At 45.5% G+C, this 17838-nt stretch overlaps 1 protein-coding gene across 3 annotated transcripts in view; it reads left to right on the top strand.

Annotated features, from left to right (window-relative positions):
* PRKCB (protein kinase C beta) overlaps window positions 1-17415 on the top strand; it is a 249941-nt gene extending 232526 nt beyond the window's left edge. For 2 of the 3 annotated variants that reach the window (XM_073361647.1, XM_073361649.1), the window contains one exon: window positions 3773-4508. In XM_073361647.1, the coding sequence (XP_073217748.1) occupies window positions 3773-3931 (159 nt within the window). In that variant the 3' untranslated portion in view covers window positions 3932-4508. Of the gene's footprint in view, window positions 1-3772; window positions 4509-11463 lie in introns of those variants that run through there. The other variant, XM_073361648.1, reaches the window with a different exon arrangement.
* The last annotated feature ends 423 nt before the right edge of the window (window positions 17416-17838 follow it).

Below are 17838 nucleotides of genomic sequence, written 5' to 3'. Positions count from 1 at the left end.
ACATCTTGTTAAAATACAGTGCTGGGAATGATACGAGCTACATGTTTCATGGAGGTGGGCCAGGTGTATTTGCCTTTCATCCGGCTAGAATACCATGGGGAAAAGAGACAGGAAAAATCTTGTGAAGTGTCTGAGCACATTTGAGCCCTGACTCAGAAAATCACTTAAGGACATGATTGCCGTCTGTAAGTGTCTATACTGGGGAGGAACTTTTCTGATCATGGACAGCTGTTAAATCTAGCAGAAGAGGGCAGAATGAAATCCATTGGGTGGAAGCTGAAGATGGACAAAGTCAGGCTAGAAATAAGGTGTAAACTTTTACATTGAAGGTAATTAACCATTGAAAAAAACTTACCTAGCGCTATGGTGGGTTCTCCATCACTTGGAGCCTTTACATCAGGACTGGCTGTCTTTCTTTAAAAAAATATATAGTCTAGTTCAAACCTAAATTATGGGCTTCATGAAGAAATGGGTGGGCGAAGTTCTGTGCCGTGTTTGTGAAGAGATCAGCTTAGATAATCGTAATGGTCCGTTCTGGTTTTAAAATCTATGAATCAGATTCTTCAGTGTTTTGCTGAATAGGATGAGCTTAAACCAATGTTTAAGTTTAAGCAGGGGCTTTAATGATTGGCTGAACTGAGGCATTGATCTGCACAATGGGAAAGGGATACGTTATGGCTGAAGAATACATTTTGAAGATGAGCAAACAGGCTTTGCATGGCTGTGGCTAGCATTTAACGTCGTCTTATGTGGCTAGCATTTAACATTATTCACTGAACTGTCCAGTGGTTTTAGGAATAATGATGGCTTACCTGGTGGCTGTAAGAACATAAAATATGCCAAAGGGGCTGCGTATTAGCGAGCAGGCTGATGTTAGCATTGTCTTTTTTTTTTTTTAAACCTCATCAGTGAACAAAGAAGTGCAGAATTTTGAACAGTTCACAGGTATTGTCTTTACTGTTTAATATTTTTAGACCGACATTACGTTTATTAAAAATGCAAATCTGTTTTCTCAGCAAATGATAGTTCATTTGGGGAAAGTCCCAGCACGTAAAGCATATGTGCTCTTTCGAGATGTGTATTAGGAAGGAGAGATGAGGAGATCAATAGGTCCTGGCTCCTGCATCTCCAGTGCCAGAGGGAATGGAGTCAGGAGTGTGGAAGTTTTGATAAGAAATACAGCCCACTAGCCATTAAAGTAGAGCCATGAATTCCAGTTCATACAGGATGTGGTATACATGTGGTAGGTATAGTCAGGCAGTTTGTAACTGCCTCACTTCCTAATAATAGACCAATGATAAGTCTCACAGGATCTGTTATAACCTAGTACCCATCCAACAGTTCTCTATAGCAGCACCCAAGGTTACAGGAGTTCTTTAGATTTCAGAGGAGCAGCCGTGTTAGTCTGTATCCGCAAAAAGAAAAGGAGGACTTGTGGCACCTTAGAGACTAACACATTTATTTGAGCATAAAGTTTTGTAAGCTACAGCTCACTTCATCGGATGCACAAAAGCTTATGCTCAAGTAAATGTGTTAGTCTCTAAGGTGCCTCCTTTTCTTTTTAGGAGTTCTTTACATTCTTTCTTTTACATTCAGAGTGAAGTGAAGCATTTGACAGGTTTCTCTCACTCCCTCCCCTAACCACCCCTTTGTTTCATACAGGAAATGTAAAGCCCCTATGGTCGAATTCTCAGCTGGTGTCAGTTGACATCAAATGAGGCTCTGGCCCCTCGAATTACTATTCAGAGGACCATCATGCTGGCTATTTTATAGTGTCACCTCAGTGAACCTATCAGACAGGCATAGCAGTGATGCATTTCTGTGCAAGATGAGAAGCCTGGAACTTCTTGGGTTCTAATCCTGGCTCTGACACTGATTCCCTTGTGGCCTTGGATAGATCTCTTATCCTCTCTGACTCAGTTTCCCCATTTGAGAAATGCATTGTATCCTTATTTCTCTACCTTACGCACGACGGGGAGCAGGGGGATTAAGGAGAATGTAGAGGAAGAGGACCAGTCCTGTGGAAACACCAGGGAGTAATTAACAAATGCAAGCTTTTTAAAGGAAAGTGAAGGTGAAGCTGTGTGTAGCTCAGCGGATGGTGGTGTATAGTGGCCAGGCTGGCCAGCCCAGGACAGCCCATCCGGGGAACACAGCCCCTTTGTCAGAGATGGCACATACTTTGAGTGTTGGAGGAGATGGTCTGGGTTTAGTGTTTAACCCTGTTCCCTTTCCTTTCATGGTCTTTCCTCCCCATGGTAACACACCTGCTTGTATGGGCCCTGAGGGGTCATGGCATCTGGAGAGGCAGGATGAGCATTACTTAGCGCCTAGTGAGCCAAGAGCGCTGGAGATTAGTAGTGTCATATTTACTAAACCCCCTCCTCTCGCTCCCTCCCCCCACGTGAATATTATCCCTATTTCACAGGTAAGGAAGCAGAGTCCGAGAGTATCGTTTTTCTGAGGTCACACAGGGAGTCAGTGTAACAGCCAGGATTAACCCTTGTGACGTCCTGACTCCCAGCCCTAGGCTGGGACCACTAGACCAAGTCTCCCCAGGATGCCTGCTCATGTGACCATGTCCAAAAGCTGTTTGTTGTCCTGGAGAAAGGAGGAGCTTATGCACCCCAGGATGGGGAGTGGTTGCACTGCTCTCAAGGTGACCCTTCCCCCCACTCCTAGAGGAGGCCTGAAATGCTTTTAGAAGCTACCTCTTTTGGCAGCTGTTTTATAACATGGGACCTCCTCCCCATCCCTCCAGATCAATTCAAGGGAGCAGTTTCCCTGTGGGTCACAGGGCAGCACACCTTTCCCTCGTGGTCTGCATTTTCCAAAGCAGGTCTCTCTAAGGGACGCACCCTGCAGCACCTCCACCGTTTCCCAGACCTCGGTGCAGGAGTGAGCAGTGCCGTGTGGGACGCAAGGACTGTTACACCAGTGATCTCCTTGCATGCAGTACTGAAATGGGTTGGTTTTGCTGGGAGAAAATCTAATCCAGGCAGCGTTTGGCATGTGTGTGGGGGCATGAGGTGTCTGACAGGTGTGCTGGGGGGCAGGGGGCACTGTAAAACTCTCCAGTGGCCCAACAGCCTTGTCTGCGCTAGGCATTCAGCCGGTAGGGGTTACCTAGTGTGAGATCTGCAAAAGCTGAGGTGTCCCTGCTTAAACGTGGACAAGTGGAACTATCAAAACTGTTGGTTCATGACAAAACCTTCTCGTTCCCAGGCGATGGAGGAGACGGGCGAGGTGTGTGTTGGTATAATAGTGGTGCTCTTTGATAACAGAAGCTGCCTAGGGCTTAGCAGCACAGCTCGAACAGGTGCCGTTGGACTGCACTTGACTGGGAAAAGCTCAGCAAGTAATTGCACTGCCCTCTCATTCCGCTCCTGCTATTACTAGCCATGCTACAGCCTGAGAGCTGATCAGTCTCTGGCTGCTCCATGAGAAAACCCAGCCTTGCAATTAACACAACTCGTAAGTATTTTGACAGGTTTCAGAGGAGCAGCCGTGTTAGTCTGTATTCGCAAAAAGAAAAGGAGGACTTGTGGCACCTTAGAGACGAACCAATTTATTTGAGCATAAGCTTTCATGGGCTACAGCCCACTTCATCAGTATACTTCATAAGTATTTTGCATCTTCTTTTCTTTTCTCTCATTTTCCTCATTGAAATAATCTGCTCTGCGAGGTGTGAATGGGAGGGGATTGCTGCAGACCGCATCCAGTTTGTTTTGTTTTCTCCACCCACCACGAGTTCTTTTTTTCCCTCTCATAGTGTGGACGGAATGCGGAAAACTTCGACCGATTTTTCACTCGCCATCCACCCGTCTTAACTCCACCTGACCAGGAAGTCATCAGGAACATTGACCAATCAGAATTTGAAGGATTTTCCTTTGTTAACTCTGAATTTTTAAAACCTGAAGTCAAGAGCTAAGTAGCTGTGTAGATCTCATTCCTGCATCTTTATCGCCCAGTCCCAACAGCTGTTGTGGTGACATTCTTCATTGCAAAAGTTGCATTCATGGTTTTTCTTTTGTAACGATACTAGAGTGACCATGTTTCAAAGCCAGAAGTGTCATCACATAATTTGGGATCTCTCAGAATGACAACTGTTGTGAGAAAAGTACTGCAATTTAATTATGTTTTAATCAAATTTTACTCATAGCTAATGATATCAGTACATTGACAGACAGATCATTAAATGGGGTGTCTAACAGCTCTCCAATTACAGGCCATGACAGTTGGGAGAAATCTAAGTATTTGCCTTGCTTCCCTGTTCTTTCACTTATCTAGCCCTTCAATGTAATCACATACCTGGGAATTAAGTGAGGAACACTGAACTTTGCAGGCTTCTTATTAATCTTGATCCTCCCCCCTCCCCTCCAAAAAAAGCAAATAGTTTGTCAAGAGATTGGACATGGGACTTCTTGTCTTACATCCAACCCTGAGTCCTTGTTTATTTAAAAACACTGCAAAATCTCTTGCCTCTTTTTTTTTTTTTTTTAATTTTTCATCAGACACAGCACTCCCTGATAGCAGTAATAAATAACTGGGGAAACCAAATCTATTGCTCACACAGATTTCTCCTGATTGTGCAGTTTCTTAGTAGCTTTTTTTGTTAAAAGAAAGTGTATCATCCAGCTATAAAAGGAAAGTTTGAAAGAACCCTTGTAAATGCTTTCAAATCTATGGTCACCCTAGTAAACACCAGACACACCATGGTTTTTACATTATTTCATATAAAACCTTTTTTTCCTTTGGGTTTTTTTTCAAATGCCAAAACAATTAATTCAGTTTGTTACATGCGCTTTAAATGTGTCAAAAATGGTATTAATGAAAATGAGCTGATATTTAAAGTCTAGCAGTATTGTGAAATCTGATGAAGCCTGTAAAGAATTTTGTTTTCACTAATATTCCTACCTTAAAGAATGTTGCTGGATGTTTAAATAGTCTAAGTTTGTGTTCCTAGCATCCGAAAAAAGGGGGAAAAAAAAAAAGGGCTTCAGGAAAGATGTTTCTCCTGAAACCATGACAATCGTATCACTTCCTTTTGTACCATTCGGCCAGATGTTTGTGGGCTATCACTTTGAATCACGCTGCTTTGAGCTGTAATGTGCCAATCTTTTTCCAATACTGATTATAAAATAAAAAAATAAGAAACAATATGTCAAAAAAAACCCTGAATTTATTTGTGAATGATGAATTTCAACACAGTCCTGCACTCTGAGATGCCAGAAACCGTGAGACTGAGTCTCAGTCAGGATGGAGTGGGTTTTGAGAATCAGAATGTTACATTCACATCATCTCTGATTGCTGACCGTGTATGAGTCCAACCTGGGGTAGCCCCAAGTTTCCAGGTCTGCTCTAAGTCCACAGCAGGCAGTAGCCCACATCACAATACCATCTCCTCCAGTTCTGCACCACCCACCGTGTCACTGCCCAGGGTGTGGCCATCGGTGTAAGCTGAATTACCCCTTTCACTCCTGTAGAGTGTGTCCCCTTCACGACAATGCATGAAGCTCTCAACTGGCATCCTTTAGTGGGACCACCACCAATCTCTGGGGTATGTATAGAACAATGCCCCTCCTCCACTCCCTCATTAGAACAGCCACACTGGGTCAGACCAATGGTCCATCCAGCCCAGTATCCTGTCTTCTGACAGCAGCCAGTGCCAGGTGCCCCAGAGGGAATGAACAGAACAGAGAATCATCAAGTGATCCATCCCCTGTCATCCATTCCCAGCTTCTGGCAAACAGACACTAGGGACAGCATCCCTGCCCATCCTGGCTAATAGCCATTGATGGACCTATCCTCCATGAACTTATCTAGTTCCTTTTTGCACCCTGTTATAGTCTTGGCCTTCACAACATCCTCTGGCAAAGAGTTCCACAGGGTGACTCTGCGTTGTGTGAAGAAATACTTCCTTTTGTTTGTTTTAAACCTGCTGTCTATTAATTTTATTGGGTGACCCCTAGTTCTTGTGTTAGGAGAAGAAGTAAGATCCAAGATCTCATCTGCTGATTGAAGAGGGGGCTTTCTTGTTCTGAAATCCAGGTAAAATTCATTCTTTCTCTAGTGAGAGCTCAAGAAACCCCATCATCCTTGACACCCTCTAGGTTAGCTCTTTAAATGACTTTAACAGTAAGTAATGATTACAGGATGAGGCTTTGAAGCTTCCAGAAATTTTAAGTGAAACTATCTCTATCAGACAGTGCATGGTGAGCCAGTGACTCATTACTGCATGTGTGAACTCTCAAGGGAGCCGTTGTTCAAAGCAATTGGTAGGTTTTTAGCAAAAGAGAGATCACAGGCATCTGCTAATCTCATTCTCCCAAATGCATACAAAATTCCATTGCTTCCTCTGGAATTCTGCTTCTGCTGCATTATAGGAGTGTTTGAGCTCTGTAGGATTATTCTCGGGGTGCCAAATAAAGTACCAAACACAACAGGGGCTACCGGCTAGCCCCCGTCCTCTGTTCCACCCCACATCACAGGGGATGCTGCTCAGTGTGGAACTCTTCCAGACTATAAGAAAGGGGCACGGACAGGCCCTGGAAATGACTGCTGAAGAAATTGTAACTGCCCCTCTAATGTTAAGGGAGACGCAGTGAGGGGAGTGATTTTCTTTTAGGAGGAAGTTGCCCACGTATGAACAGGCCTCTGTGCAAGACTCTGCATGTGGAGTGTACGGTCCCAGCAGCAGCCGTGGAGTACAGAAACAGCCTGGGCATTAGAAATTCACATTTGAATACACACGGGAGGCTAAACAGGCCCCTCCTTCACCAGAATTCAAAGTGAAGCTGGACAGATTTGCAGCTGACCACTCCTTCTTCACCCTTGAGACGTACAGCGTCTCCTACACACAATCAGAAATGCAAAAAACCTGCCACCCAGCATATCTCCCAGAGGTTGAGGCAGGATTCGGTCCCCCTTGCTCTGGCTAGCCAAGTTTTACGCATCCCAAGCAATGGGGCTCCCTGCCCTCCCTCAGCCAGGTGATTCCACAGCCTTCTGTATCCCACTGTCAGAAAGCTTTTCCGAGACAGCCTCAATTTCCCTTTCCTTAATTCATTCCAGTACCTCCCCCCCGTATCCCTTTCCCTGCTCCCTCCACAAACAGGTAACTTCCTTCCTCGGCAGAGGCCTAACTAGCATGTGTGCGTGCACACACATCTTTACAGAGAAATTCACAGTGAGAAGAAAAGTTATAATAGTTTCGCTCATCACTGAAGCAGAAACCGCTTTGTGGCTCTCACCAGCTGGGGATTCTCTGTATGGATTTCTCCCCCAAGCCAGTGGAAAAGCGCAAGGGGTGAAGGGGAAGCTGCTGTAAAATATCCGAGATAGTGAGATCGGTACAGGAGAGCGCCCCTTTAGAGACTGCTCTAACGGGGTGGAGACAGTCATCCTCCAGCTTTATCACCAGTTCTCTATCAAGCAACCAATGTTCCTTACTCCCTTGAATGGGCACTGGTGGGTGTCGCTGTGCCTTTCTCCTACACACGCCGTTGTTTCACTTTACAGATATCCCTCCATACTGTGCTTTTAGCAAGCACCGTCCCTTATCTGATAGAATGATATCCTGGGGGGGCCCCTGTGCGTCCGTTTCCATGTGGCCTTTTGGAACCTGTCAGTAAACTCACTGCTCCCAGCCCTTCCCTCTGCATATGGAGATCTAAGACAGCAGAGCTGTGCCAGTCTGGGCAGTTACTAGAGTTGCTAATTTTGGTTAGAAGTATTCATGGATTAATCTTTAATTCCTGGAGACTCCAAGACAATCTTGGAGGGTTGGCATCCCTAGCAGTTACCGCCATCGGACCCTTTCACCTTCCCAGTTTCACAGGCAAGGAGTGCAGGATCTGCCCCCTCCCCTTGCTCGTCCAGCGAATGTGGAGCCTGGCTCATCAGCACAAGAGGAACAGGGTCCTTCCTGCCCTGCCTCAGGGTGGGGAGGGTAACACCCTGCTTGGCTCCCATGTGCTTTCACATCTGCCTGAAATATGCTGCTTCCTCTTTGTCAGACAGAATCCCTGCATCTCAAACTGGCCCCTCCTGCTCAGTCTCCCCCCCAACCCTGTTATCCGTGCCCTGCCCTGCACCCCCGTCGCCTTTCCTGGGAAGGGGTGGGGATGAGGTGAGGGGGGAAGCAATTACCCCCAGTCCCCCCGCTTCTCTCAGCAGCCAGCTGACAAAAGGCAAAAGAGAGAGAGCCAGACGTGGGGGTGGGGGGCAGACACGGGTAGGTAAGTCTGGTCACATCAAGGGTGGGGGAGGGATGGGGGCATCCGCTTGCTTTGAGCGGCGACAGAGCACGCGGTCACTGTCTTCTCCCTTCGAGCCCTGATCTCTTGCCTCCCATCTCAGCTTCTCTCTCCAGCTTCCCCCCGCAAGCCCCACTGGCCTCTCTTACTCCGTGCCACATTCACCCGTTGCCTCCCTTCCCTCCTCTTTGGGGGTTTTAACCTCATCTCCTTCTCCCCCACGCCTTTGTGGGTGCGGAGGCTGCTGTCCCCTCTTGAAACGGTCTAGGCCTCCCTGGGGCAACCCAGCTCCAGGGAGCAGCGTCTTGTACAGAGCCTGGTCTGTTGGAGGGAATGCCCCATGGACAGGCTGCTCTCTTCTGGCCGTTTGATTTAATTGGGGATCGGTCCTGCTTTTGAGCAGGGGGTTGGACTAGATGACCTCCTGAGGTCCCTTCCAACCCTGATATTCTATGATTCTATGATCCGTCTGCTGCGCCCTTGGTGACTTAGTCCGCAGGCTGAGGTGACCAGCAGAACCAGCCACATCACAGTCGCCGGCATTGTCGGCGATTTAATATCCTAGGAGAAAACGGTACCTTCCCAATAAGGGGCTATCTGGATGTGTCCTTGACGACCTGAAGTAAAAGAGCCGGCTGAGTTCAAGCACAGGGCCGACTGAGGGGCAGGCGTTTTCCACAAAACCCTGGCCCTCACCCACTCTGACTGGAGAGAGTGCTCTGGGCTGACACTTGCGAGTGGCTGGTGAGTGTGATTGTGATGTGGCGCTCCTGTCCTAAGCAGCAGCAAAAGGCTTCCTCTGGAAACGCAGCAAACCGTGTGTCGGGGCCGCTGCTCTCTGAGAAGGGATTGCGGGGGCGGGCTGCTGTATGGTTCACATGCTGGCCAGGGTCCTCCTTTAGACTTCATCGCCTCTGAGCCCAGCAGAACTGAAGAGTCTTGCCAAGCTGCAATATAAAGCCTTCCTGCTACTTCATCAGTAAAGACAATCTGAAGGTGAATGGCCATGCCTGGCTGAGAGCGGAGTTGTCAGGGTAAGTGTTACAGCAGCTCTCTGCACACAGCCAGGTCAGTGCGTTTGCATTCAGGCCAGGCATGAGGTACTCGATCACAAAGTGACACGGCTTCTCCAATGTGTGAATGAGGTTCTGCTTCCCTGCCCGTGGAATTGCAGCCCCTAAGGAGCACTGGCTACCCCTTTGGCACTAGCTGACAGGATAATAAACCAGAGCTGCAAAAAAAACGGTGGGTGGTGTGCTAGAACGGAGCGCGTGGGCAAGCTTGCCCTGCACCGCAGACATCTATTCAAACAGGGAGACCCCATCTAAAACGGGACCTTGGAGGGCCAGTTCTTGGCTTTCAAAAATACGAAGTGACCGACAGGCTCCACGAGACGCACAGTTACCTGCAATGACCCCTGCTTCCACCCAGAGCCCTCTGGGGGCTGCAAAACTAACTCCCACAGCCTCACATAGCAGTGAAGGGAGCCCACTGAATTTGGGGGAAAGGAAGGGTGTGTCTCTCTCCAGCCGTGGCTCCCAATCCCCAATATGCATTGCCAGGGCTCCTGCCACTTCAGACCTAGCTTGTATCCCAGCCCACCCCCAACTCTTCACCGCCATGGGTCTATGCTGCGCTCCCCGTCTGTTGTGCAGGCTCCTGCCCCAATGGGTGCTTACAACCACCCCGGGCTGAGGTTTGCAGTTGCCCAGTGTCTTTCTTAAGGGGAAGTAGTGCACACTGGGTGTAACGCACTTCCCCGTGTAAACTGATGTGATGGCTTGGGAGAGCTGGAAATCGTGGCCCTGATCTCAAGTTGGAACTTTCTGGTAGGATCTCGCACTTACTGATCCTCTTTGAATGGTGCTCAGACACCGTGCGATGAGCCAGTTACAAACACCCGGGTGAGCTCTGTGCATGATTACATGCCCCCATTCCCTTAATCACACATTTTTATACAGATGAAAAGTGCTACGTAAGACTTAAATATTATTACTCTAACGCATGGAAGAGCTGTGGTAGGTCGCCTGTCTGTGTCCTGTTTCAGTCCTCACATAGAATTCTCATAGGTTTCCTCTGCATTGGAACTATACTGTTATTTACACACTGCAACGTCTGCTGTCTTCAGTAATAATACAAGTTCCCCTCTGGATATTTCTTTACTGATGAGGTATTCCTGGTGCTTATATTGTGTCTTCACTGCTACTGGGTTCATACACCAGCCAGGCCTTTCTAATGTAGTGCAGCCAGCATGTATCTTCGTTTACACAGGCAAGATCCATTACATAAATGAGTATTCAAAGATCTTTCTGTTTAACCAATTGGGTCTTACATGCTAATAGACTGTCAGCCTAACTGAGACCATCATTCTTTTTGCTTTGGTCTAACTGTACGGTCTATATTTTTGTGATGATCTGGATTTAGAAAAGGTTGCATCTATGTAATTTTATTTTTACACCAGGTTTTTGGACCCACTGTATATTTTATATGTGACCCTGGAGAAAATGACACACTCCTCTCAAACTAAATAGATAAATGCAAGTGGAAATCAAGATATTACAGCAGCCCAACTAAAAATGTCAGACTACTAACAGAAAACCGGGGGGGAAATCATCTGCTACCACCAAATTTTTATGGCTGATTAGTTTTGTGTGTACGCTGAAATCCTAGTAAATTGTTTACTTCCAATATTGTGGCTTGTTGCTTTCTCCAGGACTCTCTTATTGTAGATAAGAAATCCGTGTTTCCAGTGAAAGTTTTGCATGTTGAGAAACTGTTCCGTTAATTTTCTTTTTTAAAGCTGCCGGATTGGTGGGTGTGGGGAGAATTTTCTATTTGTGAATGCCATGTCCCTTCTCTACCATACTGTGCTGTCATCATGTCACTGTACAACTTTTGTTGGGTATTTTAAAGTGTTAGATAAATGCTTTCCTGTTTTTGCACACTGTACCCAATTGCATTTATGTGGATAAACGCTACTGCTGAGTATTTGCATGTAGTGTACCTAATCTAACGTGTAATTTTCTTTAAAAAACAAACAATTTCAGAATATATGTATACATACCATGTACAAATCCTAAAGAATGGGCAGCATCGATCGCTCTGAACACGCATACGGTATTACAGACATCCACCTTGCTGGGATTTCTCTTGTATATTTCTCTCCCTTTTGATTGTGTTTAATTTTGTGCTTTCCATTTGACAGAAAGACAAACGAGACACTTCCAACTTCGACAAAGAGTTCACCAGGCAGCCTGTGGAACTCACGCCTACTGACAAACTCTTCATCATGAACTTGGATCAGACTGAGTTTGCTGGATTCTCCTATACTAATCCAGAATTTGTCATTAATGTTTAGACAAGATGCAAATGCCACCTTCTGTGCTCGCAATCCAAACCTTCAGATCACCTTGTAAAATATCAACACTAGTCTTCCGGGATGAACGGTGCATACATGTATACATGCCCTCATTTGAAATGTGGCGATACCTTGTTTTAGGAGGCCCTTATATGTATGTGTCACTTCCTAGCGTGGTTCCTACATCTGGAAATATTTAGTTTGTGAGGTAACAGCAAGAGGTAATACTTCTAAACACTACCAATAATGGTAACCAACAGACTTTTTAAACAGGTCTGAATATGGTCTCTAAATACAAAATTGCTACAGTCTTTGTAATTTTTAAAATCAGACCTGGAGATTCTGGTAAACTTTAAATTATTCAAAAATGGTTCCCTTGGGAGGCCCAGCATGGCTGCTGATATTTTAAACAGTTGTGCTGCAGCTTGCAGTGACTGTGAAGTTGTCTTAGAAGCGCCTCTTGTTCAAGAATGGAAACAGTTAGATCCGATGCGTGTGAAGAAGTCTGCGTGTTGACATATTTATGTTTTCAATGCGTTGTATGTACGGTTAAACTGGCTCAATGAAGCGGCCTTCCTCTGGAGCCTACTGTAAAAGTGTGCATTTCAATACAACAATCATTTTTGTTCCTATTACTCAGGCATAACACTACAAAATTAATTTCATCCCAGTTCTAGTAAATCAGAACACCTGGTTTTTCTAAGGAAAAGGTGGGGGTTTTTAAACATCTGGAACAGTTTGCAGTTTTGATATACTCTGACAACACTCTTCTAAATCTTTCTCTTGTTTTTTTCACAGACATTGTTGAAAGTTAACAGCTCTTTAAAGGATATTAATATTCTACCAAAACACACACATTTGCAAGTTCATTTTACAGTTTAGCAACTGAAAATATGCCCATTAGGAGAGGGCGCTACTGAGGGCTATTTCTAAAGGTAACTTTTTTATAGTATACACCCTTTGCTATTATCTAGATGTGCAATGTAATTAATTTTCCACATGCCCTGGTTTACTTAGTTCTGTTTTCAGGGGTTTTATTTAGTAACCTACGACCATATGTATCATATTAGAAATTCTAAATTTTACAAAAATATTCCAGTTGATATTTTTAATATACAGTTTCAACATGCATGTAGCAAGGTGCCATATGGAGGAGAAAAGTGAGACAAGGTCAACTGCTTGTCCTTCGGCTGGCTAGCTATTCTTACTCTTATTTAGGCACAAACACAGAATTAAGTGTGTACATTTGGAAACACTGATTATTATTCCTGTCCCGCTGTATGTGAGCTGGGTTGGTTTCCAATAATTTTTTTGCTTTTAAACACTACCAATTTTAATGTAAATACACATTAATTCATGAATATAGTGAAAAGTAGAGGTGGGAATCTTATGAGATGTATTGAATCCTACAGGAAAAAAAAGTGGTTTGTTGGTCTTTTATAAACCTCAAACTTTACCTTTTGAATATTTTTTTAAAGGATTTAAGGGAAAAAAGCTGCTAAACACTAGGAACAGATGTTTTTTGCTCATCCATGGGCCACGAAAAGTGTCTAGATAACCCTAGGTTACTCTATTACATTTCTGAATTTAATGGAGGCCAGACCTGCTGCTACTTTGGAGAATGGTGTATTCTTGGTCTCCTTGAGCATGCAATAATCTGTATTTGAGGAAACAAAATTAAAACTGCAAATTGTGCCAGATCAGTTAAGAGGTACATGGGGAACTTTGCATCATGCCATGACCAGGGAAGATTTGCTTTGAATTTATGATGACGGTTCTCATAACTCCAGCATATATATTGCAGAAAATGCTTTAGTTTCTTCTGCAGATCACAGCTGACTTTTGAAGCAAGTGTGTTACTGTAACTGTCAAATATATTGCCTCCAAGTTAGTATTACTTAAATGGTGAATGTTTTTTAATTTGTCTCTCTTGTATTTTAAAATTTTAATACCCTGCCCCAATGTATTTGATCATGGAATATCGTGATTTACCTTAAGGCAAGGAAAGTAGCATGGTAACTTACGCAACTTTTTACATGCAGCCTAGAGAAGGGACTTTTGTCTTAGACGTTTTTGTGTGTTTGAGTGACAATTCTGCATGGAGTGAGATTTGCTTAAATGCTAAAGAACACAGTCTCCTTCTACCACAAGAACTTCCTAAGTCCCCCATCCTGCAAACAGTTACACATGGGCTTAACTGTGCTCACGGGAGTAGTCTGGGACGGCGCACGTGGGTAAAGCTAAGCACATGTACAAGTGTCTACAAGACCAACACCCGAGGTCCCAGTCCTCGACCCCCTTAGGCAAGGCCTGATCAAGAATCCTGTGAAGTCAATGCATAAGCTACTCATCCTCTTTGGGGTCTGCAGCACCAGGCCTTTGAGTTTGTACATCCACTGTTTGTCCTGTCACAGACCAAATATTTCTTCAAGGTTTGTTTTCAGACTGTTTTATGGACACGTGTGAAATAGAAAAACCTGCCCAGCAGCTGACACTGAGATTTGTAAAGACGCTGCCAAGGAAGGACAAAGTGACAAGCCTTGACTTGGTTGACTCTCTGCTTTTGCTGTAGCTTGCTGACTGAAGCTTTATGGAAGATTGAGAAAGAACCGGCACTTTGGGAGGATCTTAACCACTGAGAGGCTTCAGACAAGCCCTGCCACTACTCGTGTGTGCTGGGGTCTGAATAACACTGTGTAAAAACGACAGCTGGACATGATCCCCCCCGTAATGCACATTGGCATGGCTCTCTGTCAGAGGACGAGAGTACAGGCTGGAGGGAGGCTTGAAAACAGAAGAGTCTATAAACACGATGGCAGGGATGCTCAAAAGGGCAAAGGGGAGGAGGCCCATGAGCCTAACACTAAGAAAGGGAGAACTCCACACTGGAGAGCAGGGAGCTGCTGACAGGTCACTCGGACAGTGGAATCATTCTCCAGGGGAATTTACTATGGCAAAGGAAGATCCCCTTCTACCTCTGTAAGTGTCTACACTACAGTGCTACAGCAGCACACCTGGGCCGCTGCCGCCTTTCTAGTGTAGACCACAGAGGGTTAGATTTCATACATAGAACAGTCTAGCAGAGGCAGGGCTGAATTAAGAGTCGCCCCGATGATCAGAGAGCCCGATTCTGGTCTCACACTGGATTTACACCAGGGTAACTGGGGACTTAATTGGTGCCTTCCCTGATTTACACTTGCGTAATTTACCTCCTGTGGTTCTCCAGGAGGCGGCCTGGTGGTGTCAGGGTGGAGTGCACTGCCCTTTTTAGAGAGAGCGCTGTGTTTCCTGTGTAATCGCTGCTCCTGGATGGGGAGCAGGAAGTGCTACGAGATAGATGTGTCTAAAGCTGGCAGCCAGGCTGAGCCTATGGTTGGGTGAGCTGCTCCTGTGTTCAAAGGTCGATGTCTTTCTGAACCCCAAGGTTACTGTAAAGGAGGTGAGCCCTCACTCCTCTGCCTGTGCATGGAATATGTACACCTGAACATCCCAGGCACATGGGCATCCAGGGAACTCAGATGGTTTCACTGCTTTCTGTTTGGGCCTTATGTTGGTCTACGGCCCATTGGTCAGCATCTGTGTAAATCAGGCCCCTAAGAGGCATTACACAGAACTGTCCAACAATGGAGCCTTGAGCAGGTCATACATTCAGCATTGTGTCTGGGGACAAGCTGGTGTCTCCCTGGGGTTGTGGGGCAGTCGTATGCGAAGTAGAACGTGCACAGATTGGGCTCGGGTACAGCAGCTGTTGAGGCAGGGCTCATAGGCTACTGGCAAAGGCGGAGGTAAAGCTGCTTTGCTTTTTCAGGCTTGTTAGAAATTCATTTCCCGACATTCATATTTACATCAGAGCAGAGATTTCACCAGCCCTGGTGCTATTTAGTTTGTTTTTAGAAAACCAGCTGAGAAGTAAAACCGCCTCTCTCTGCTCTTTAATATCTGTTTCCTTTAAATTGCCACTGCAGTGGGTTGGGTTTCAAGAAGCCAGGGTTCGGAGCCTCTCACTCGAGGGGAGAAGTCGAGATGTTCGGGTTTTAATTCATTTTGGTTTGTGTACGTGTAGAATCTAACCTGGACTCGGGAGCCCTGCTGTGATCAGTGGCATGTTGGACTGAGGCTGATGGTAGGCGTGTCGCCGTGGGCTTGCCAGTGTGTGTGTGTGTGTGTGTGAGAGTGAGTGTGTGTGTGTGTGTGTGAGAGTGAGTGTGTGTGTGTGTGTGTGTGTTTTGCTGCAGGGGTTTCCCGTGCTGTGCCTATTCTGCTGAGGTGAGGTGTGGTTAGCACTGGCCCCAAGCATGCTGCTTCCCCCTCTGCTGTTCATGCCAGTGTTTGGTTCTAATGTGCCTGGCTTAGGCACAGGGAAAATCAGTTTTAAAAAGACAAAAAAGGACCTTGAACCAAAATGCAGGTTTAAGACCCTCCCATCCCACCAAACTTTTCCCTCTGTTGGGCTCAGTCTCTCTTCCCACGAGATACGGGTTTATGGCAAGGACCCTCGTTGATCTCAAGGGCATGAGTCAGGTATAGGAGCCTTTTACATCCGGATTCTCATTTCCTCTCTCTGATCGCCCCTGCCCCCATACATGGCCTCACAGCTGCTTTAGTCACAGCTAACATACAGCCTTGGGGGTAGAATGTGATCCCCCAGCTCCCTGCCATATGCAAAGCTCCTCTGATAGGAAAATGGTGCAGGGGTTACCCCGGTGCTCACTTAGGAGACCAGGGTTCAAGTCCATGCTCCACCACAGATTGCAACCAGGTGTGGATTTTTACAAAGTGATTTGTATCACCAGACACACTGGGCATGATTCTCCCTTGCACGTGCCTTTTGCATCATCATTTACACCTGTGCAAATTAGATGTAAATACTACCAGCTCAGAAATAGTACTTGCCCACTGCACACAGGTGTAAATGTATACGTACAGCACCATGCAGAGGAGAACTGAGCACTGTGTGAGGGCCTTTATCAGCAGAGGTGCTGAGCCCCTTCCACTTCCTTTGCTTCAGAGCTCAGCCTTGTCTGCCCACACAAGTGCCACCGATTTAACCCAAACTGTTTTTTTTAAAGTTACACCAGGGCCCTGGTGTAAGTGTAGCACATTTTGGTTTACATTCCACTTGTTCCTGATCCATTTAAGATAATTCATTAGAAGCCACTCTTAAACCGGAATAAGAGCACCCACATGGCCTCTTGCACAGGTTTAACTAAATCGAATTTAAATTCCATCTTTAATTAAACCAATGCAACTTTGTGTGTCACCAGGTTCATAGCCGGGGGTGAGATCTCAAAGGGCAGTAAATATTCCCTGATGAGCATGTTGAGCCCAGGAACTCCAGTGCAAATGGGATCAAGGTGATAATGACTTTTAGTGTAGGACAGATACTGGGCTCATGTTGTTTAAGCTTCTAGAATTACTTCAGACAAACAAATGCTGCAGCTTCTCTGCTTCTGCAGTAGCCGTCGTGCCCTTGAGCTTGTAATTGGTGGGAGAAGCCCCAAGCAGCATGCTCCATGCATGGAAATGTCCTCAGAATTCCAGGTTGGTTCTTTTTATGATCATGTTCCAAGTGGCAATTAAAACAACCAACCACAAAATTGAAAACTGCCTTTGTTAATCAGTTTCTGTTTGAATTTAATTTCACCTGCAAGTATTTGACAAGTTTTCTACACCATGTAATACCTGCTGTGTGTTTGTCAAACGATTCTCCTAAATACCTACTTTTAGATGGACCTATAATCTTTATTCTATTTGCTGCATGTATGAAACAAATAAATAAAATATATAATTTTAAAGAAAGCTGTGTGGCTTGCTTTCCTTTGCTTATGGAGAACATGTTGGAGGTGGTTGTTTTGCAGGAATCTACTGAAAATCAGCTGTTATGTCACTGAATGCTAATTGGATAGCTGGATGAGGCCACTGGCCTGTTGAGATCTAACTTCTGTGTATCAGAGCTGACTCTTATTGCACAGATAACACTGAAATGATCTAGGCAATTTCTGTAAAGAACAAAAACCCAGATTACTGGGTTTCTAACAAATAGACTCTTGCCTGGAGACCAGTGACCTGACAGCCTGGAGGTAGGTTTAACCCCTTCCAAGTGCTATAGGTGAGCTAGCTGTTTGTTAATTGTGATGATTCTCTCTAGCAGGTGGTTCATGTCAGACGAGGAGTCAGGGAGTTGTTTCAACCTGCTGCGTTTTGAGAGTTGTTCTTTCTCTC

Source organism: Lepidochelys kempii, chromosome 10 (assembly GCF_965140265.1).
Source record: "Lepidochelys kempii isolate rLepKem1 chromosome 10, rLepKem1.hap2, whole genome shotgun sequence".
Lineage (NCBI taxonomy): Eukaryota > Metazoa > Chordata > Testudines > Cheloniidae > Lepidochelys > Lepidochelys kempii.
Note: the sequence above shows the minus strand (reverse complement) of the source record. Positions and strands in the feature narration are given on the sequence as shown.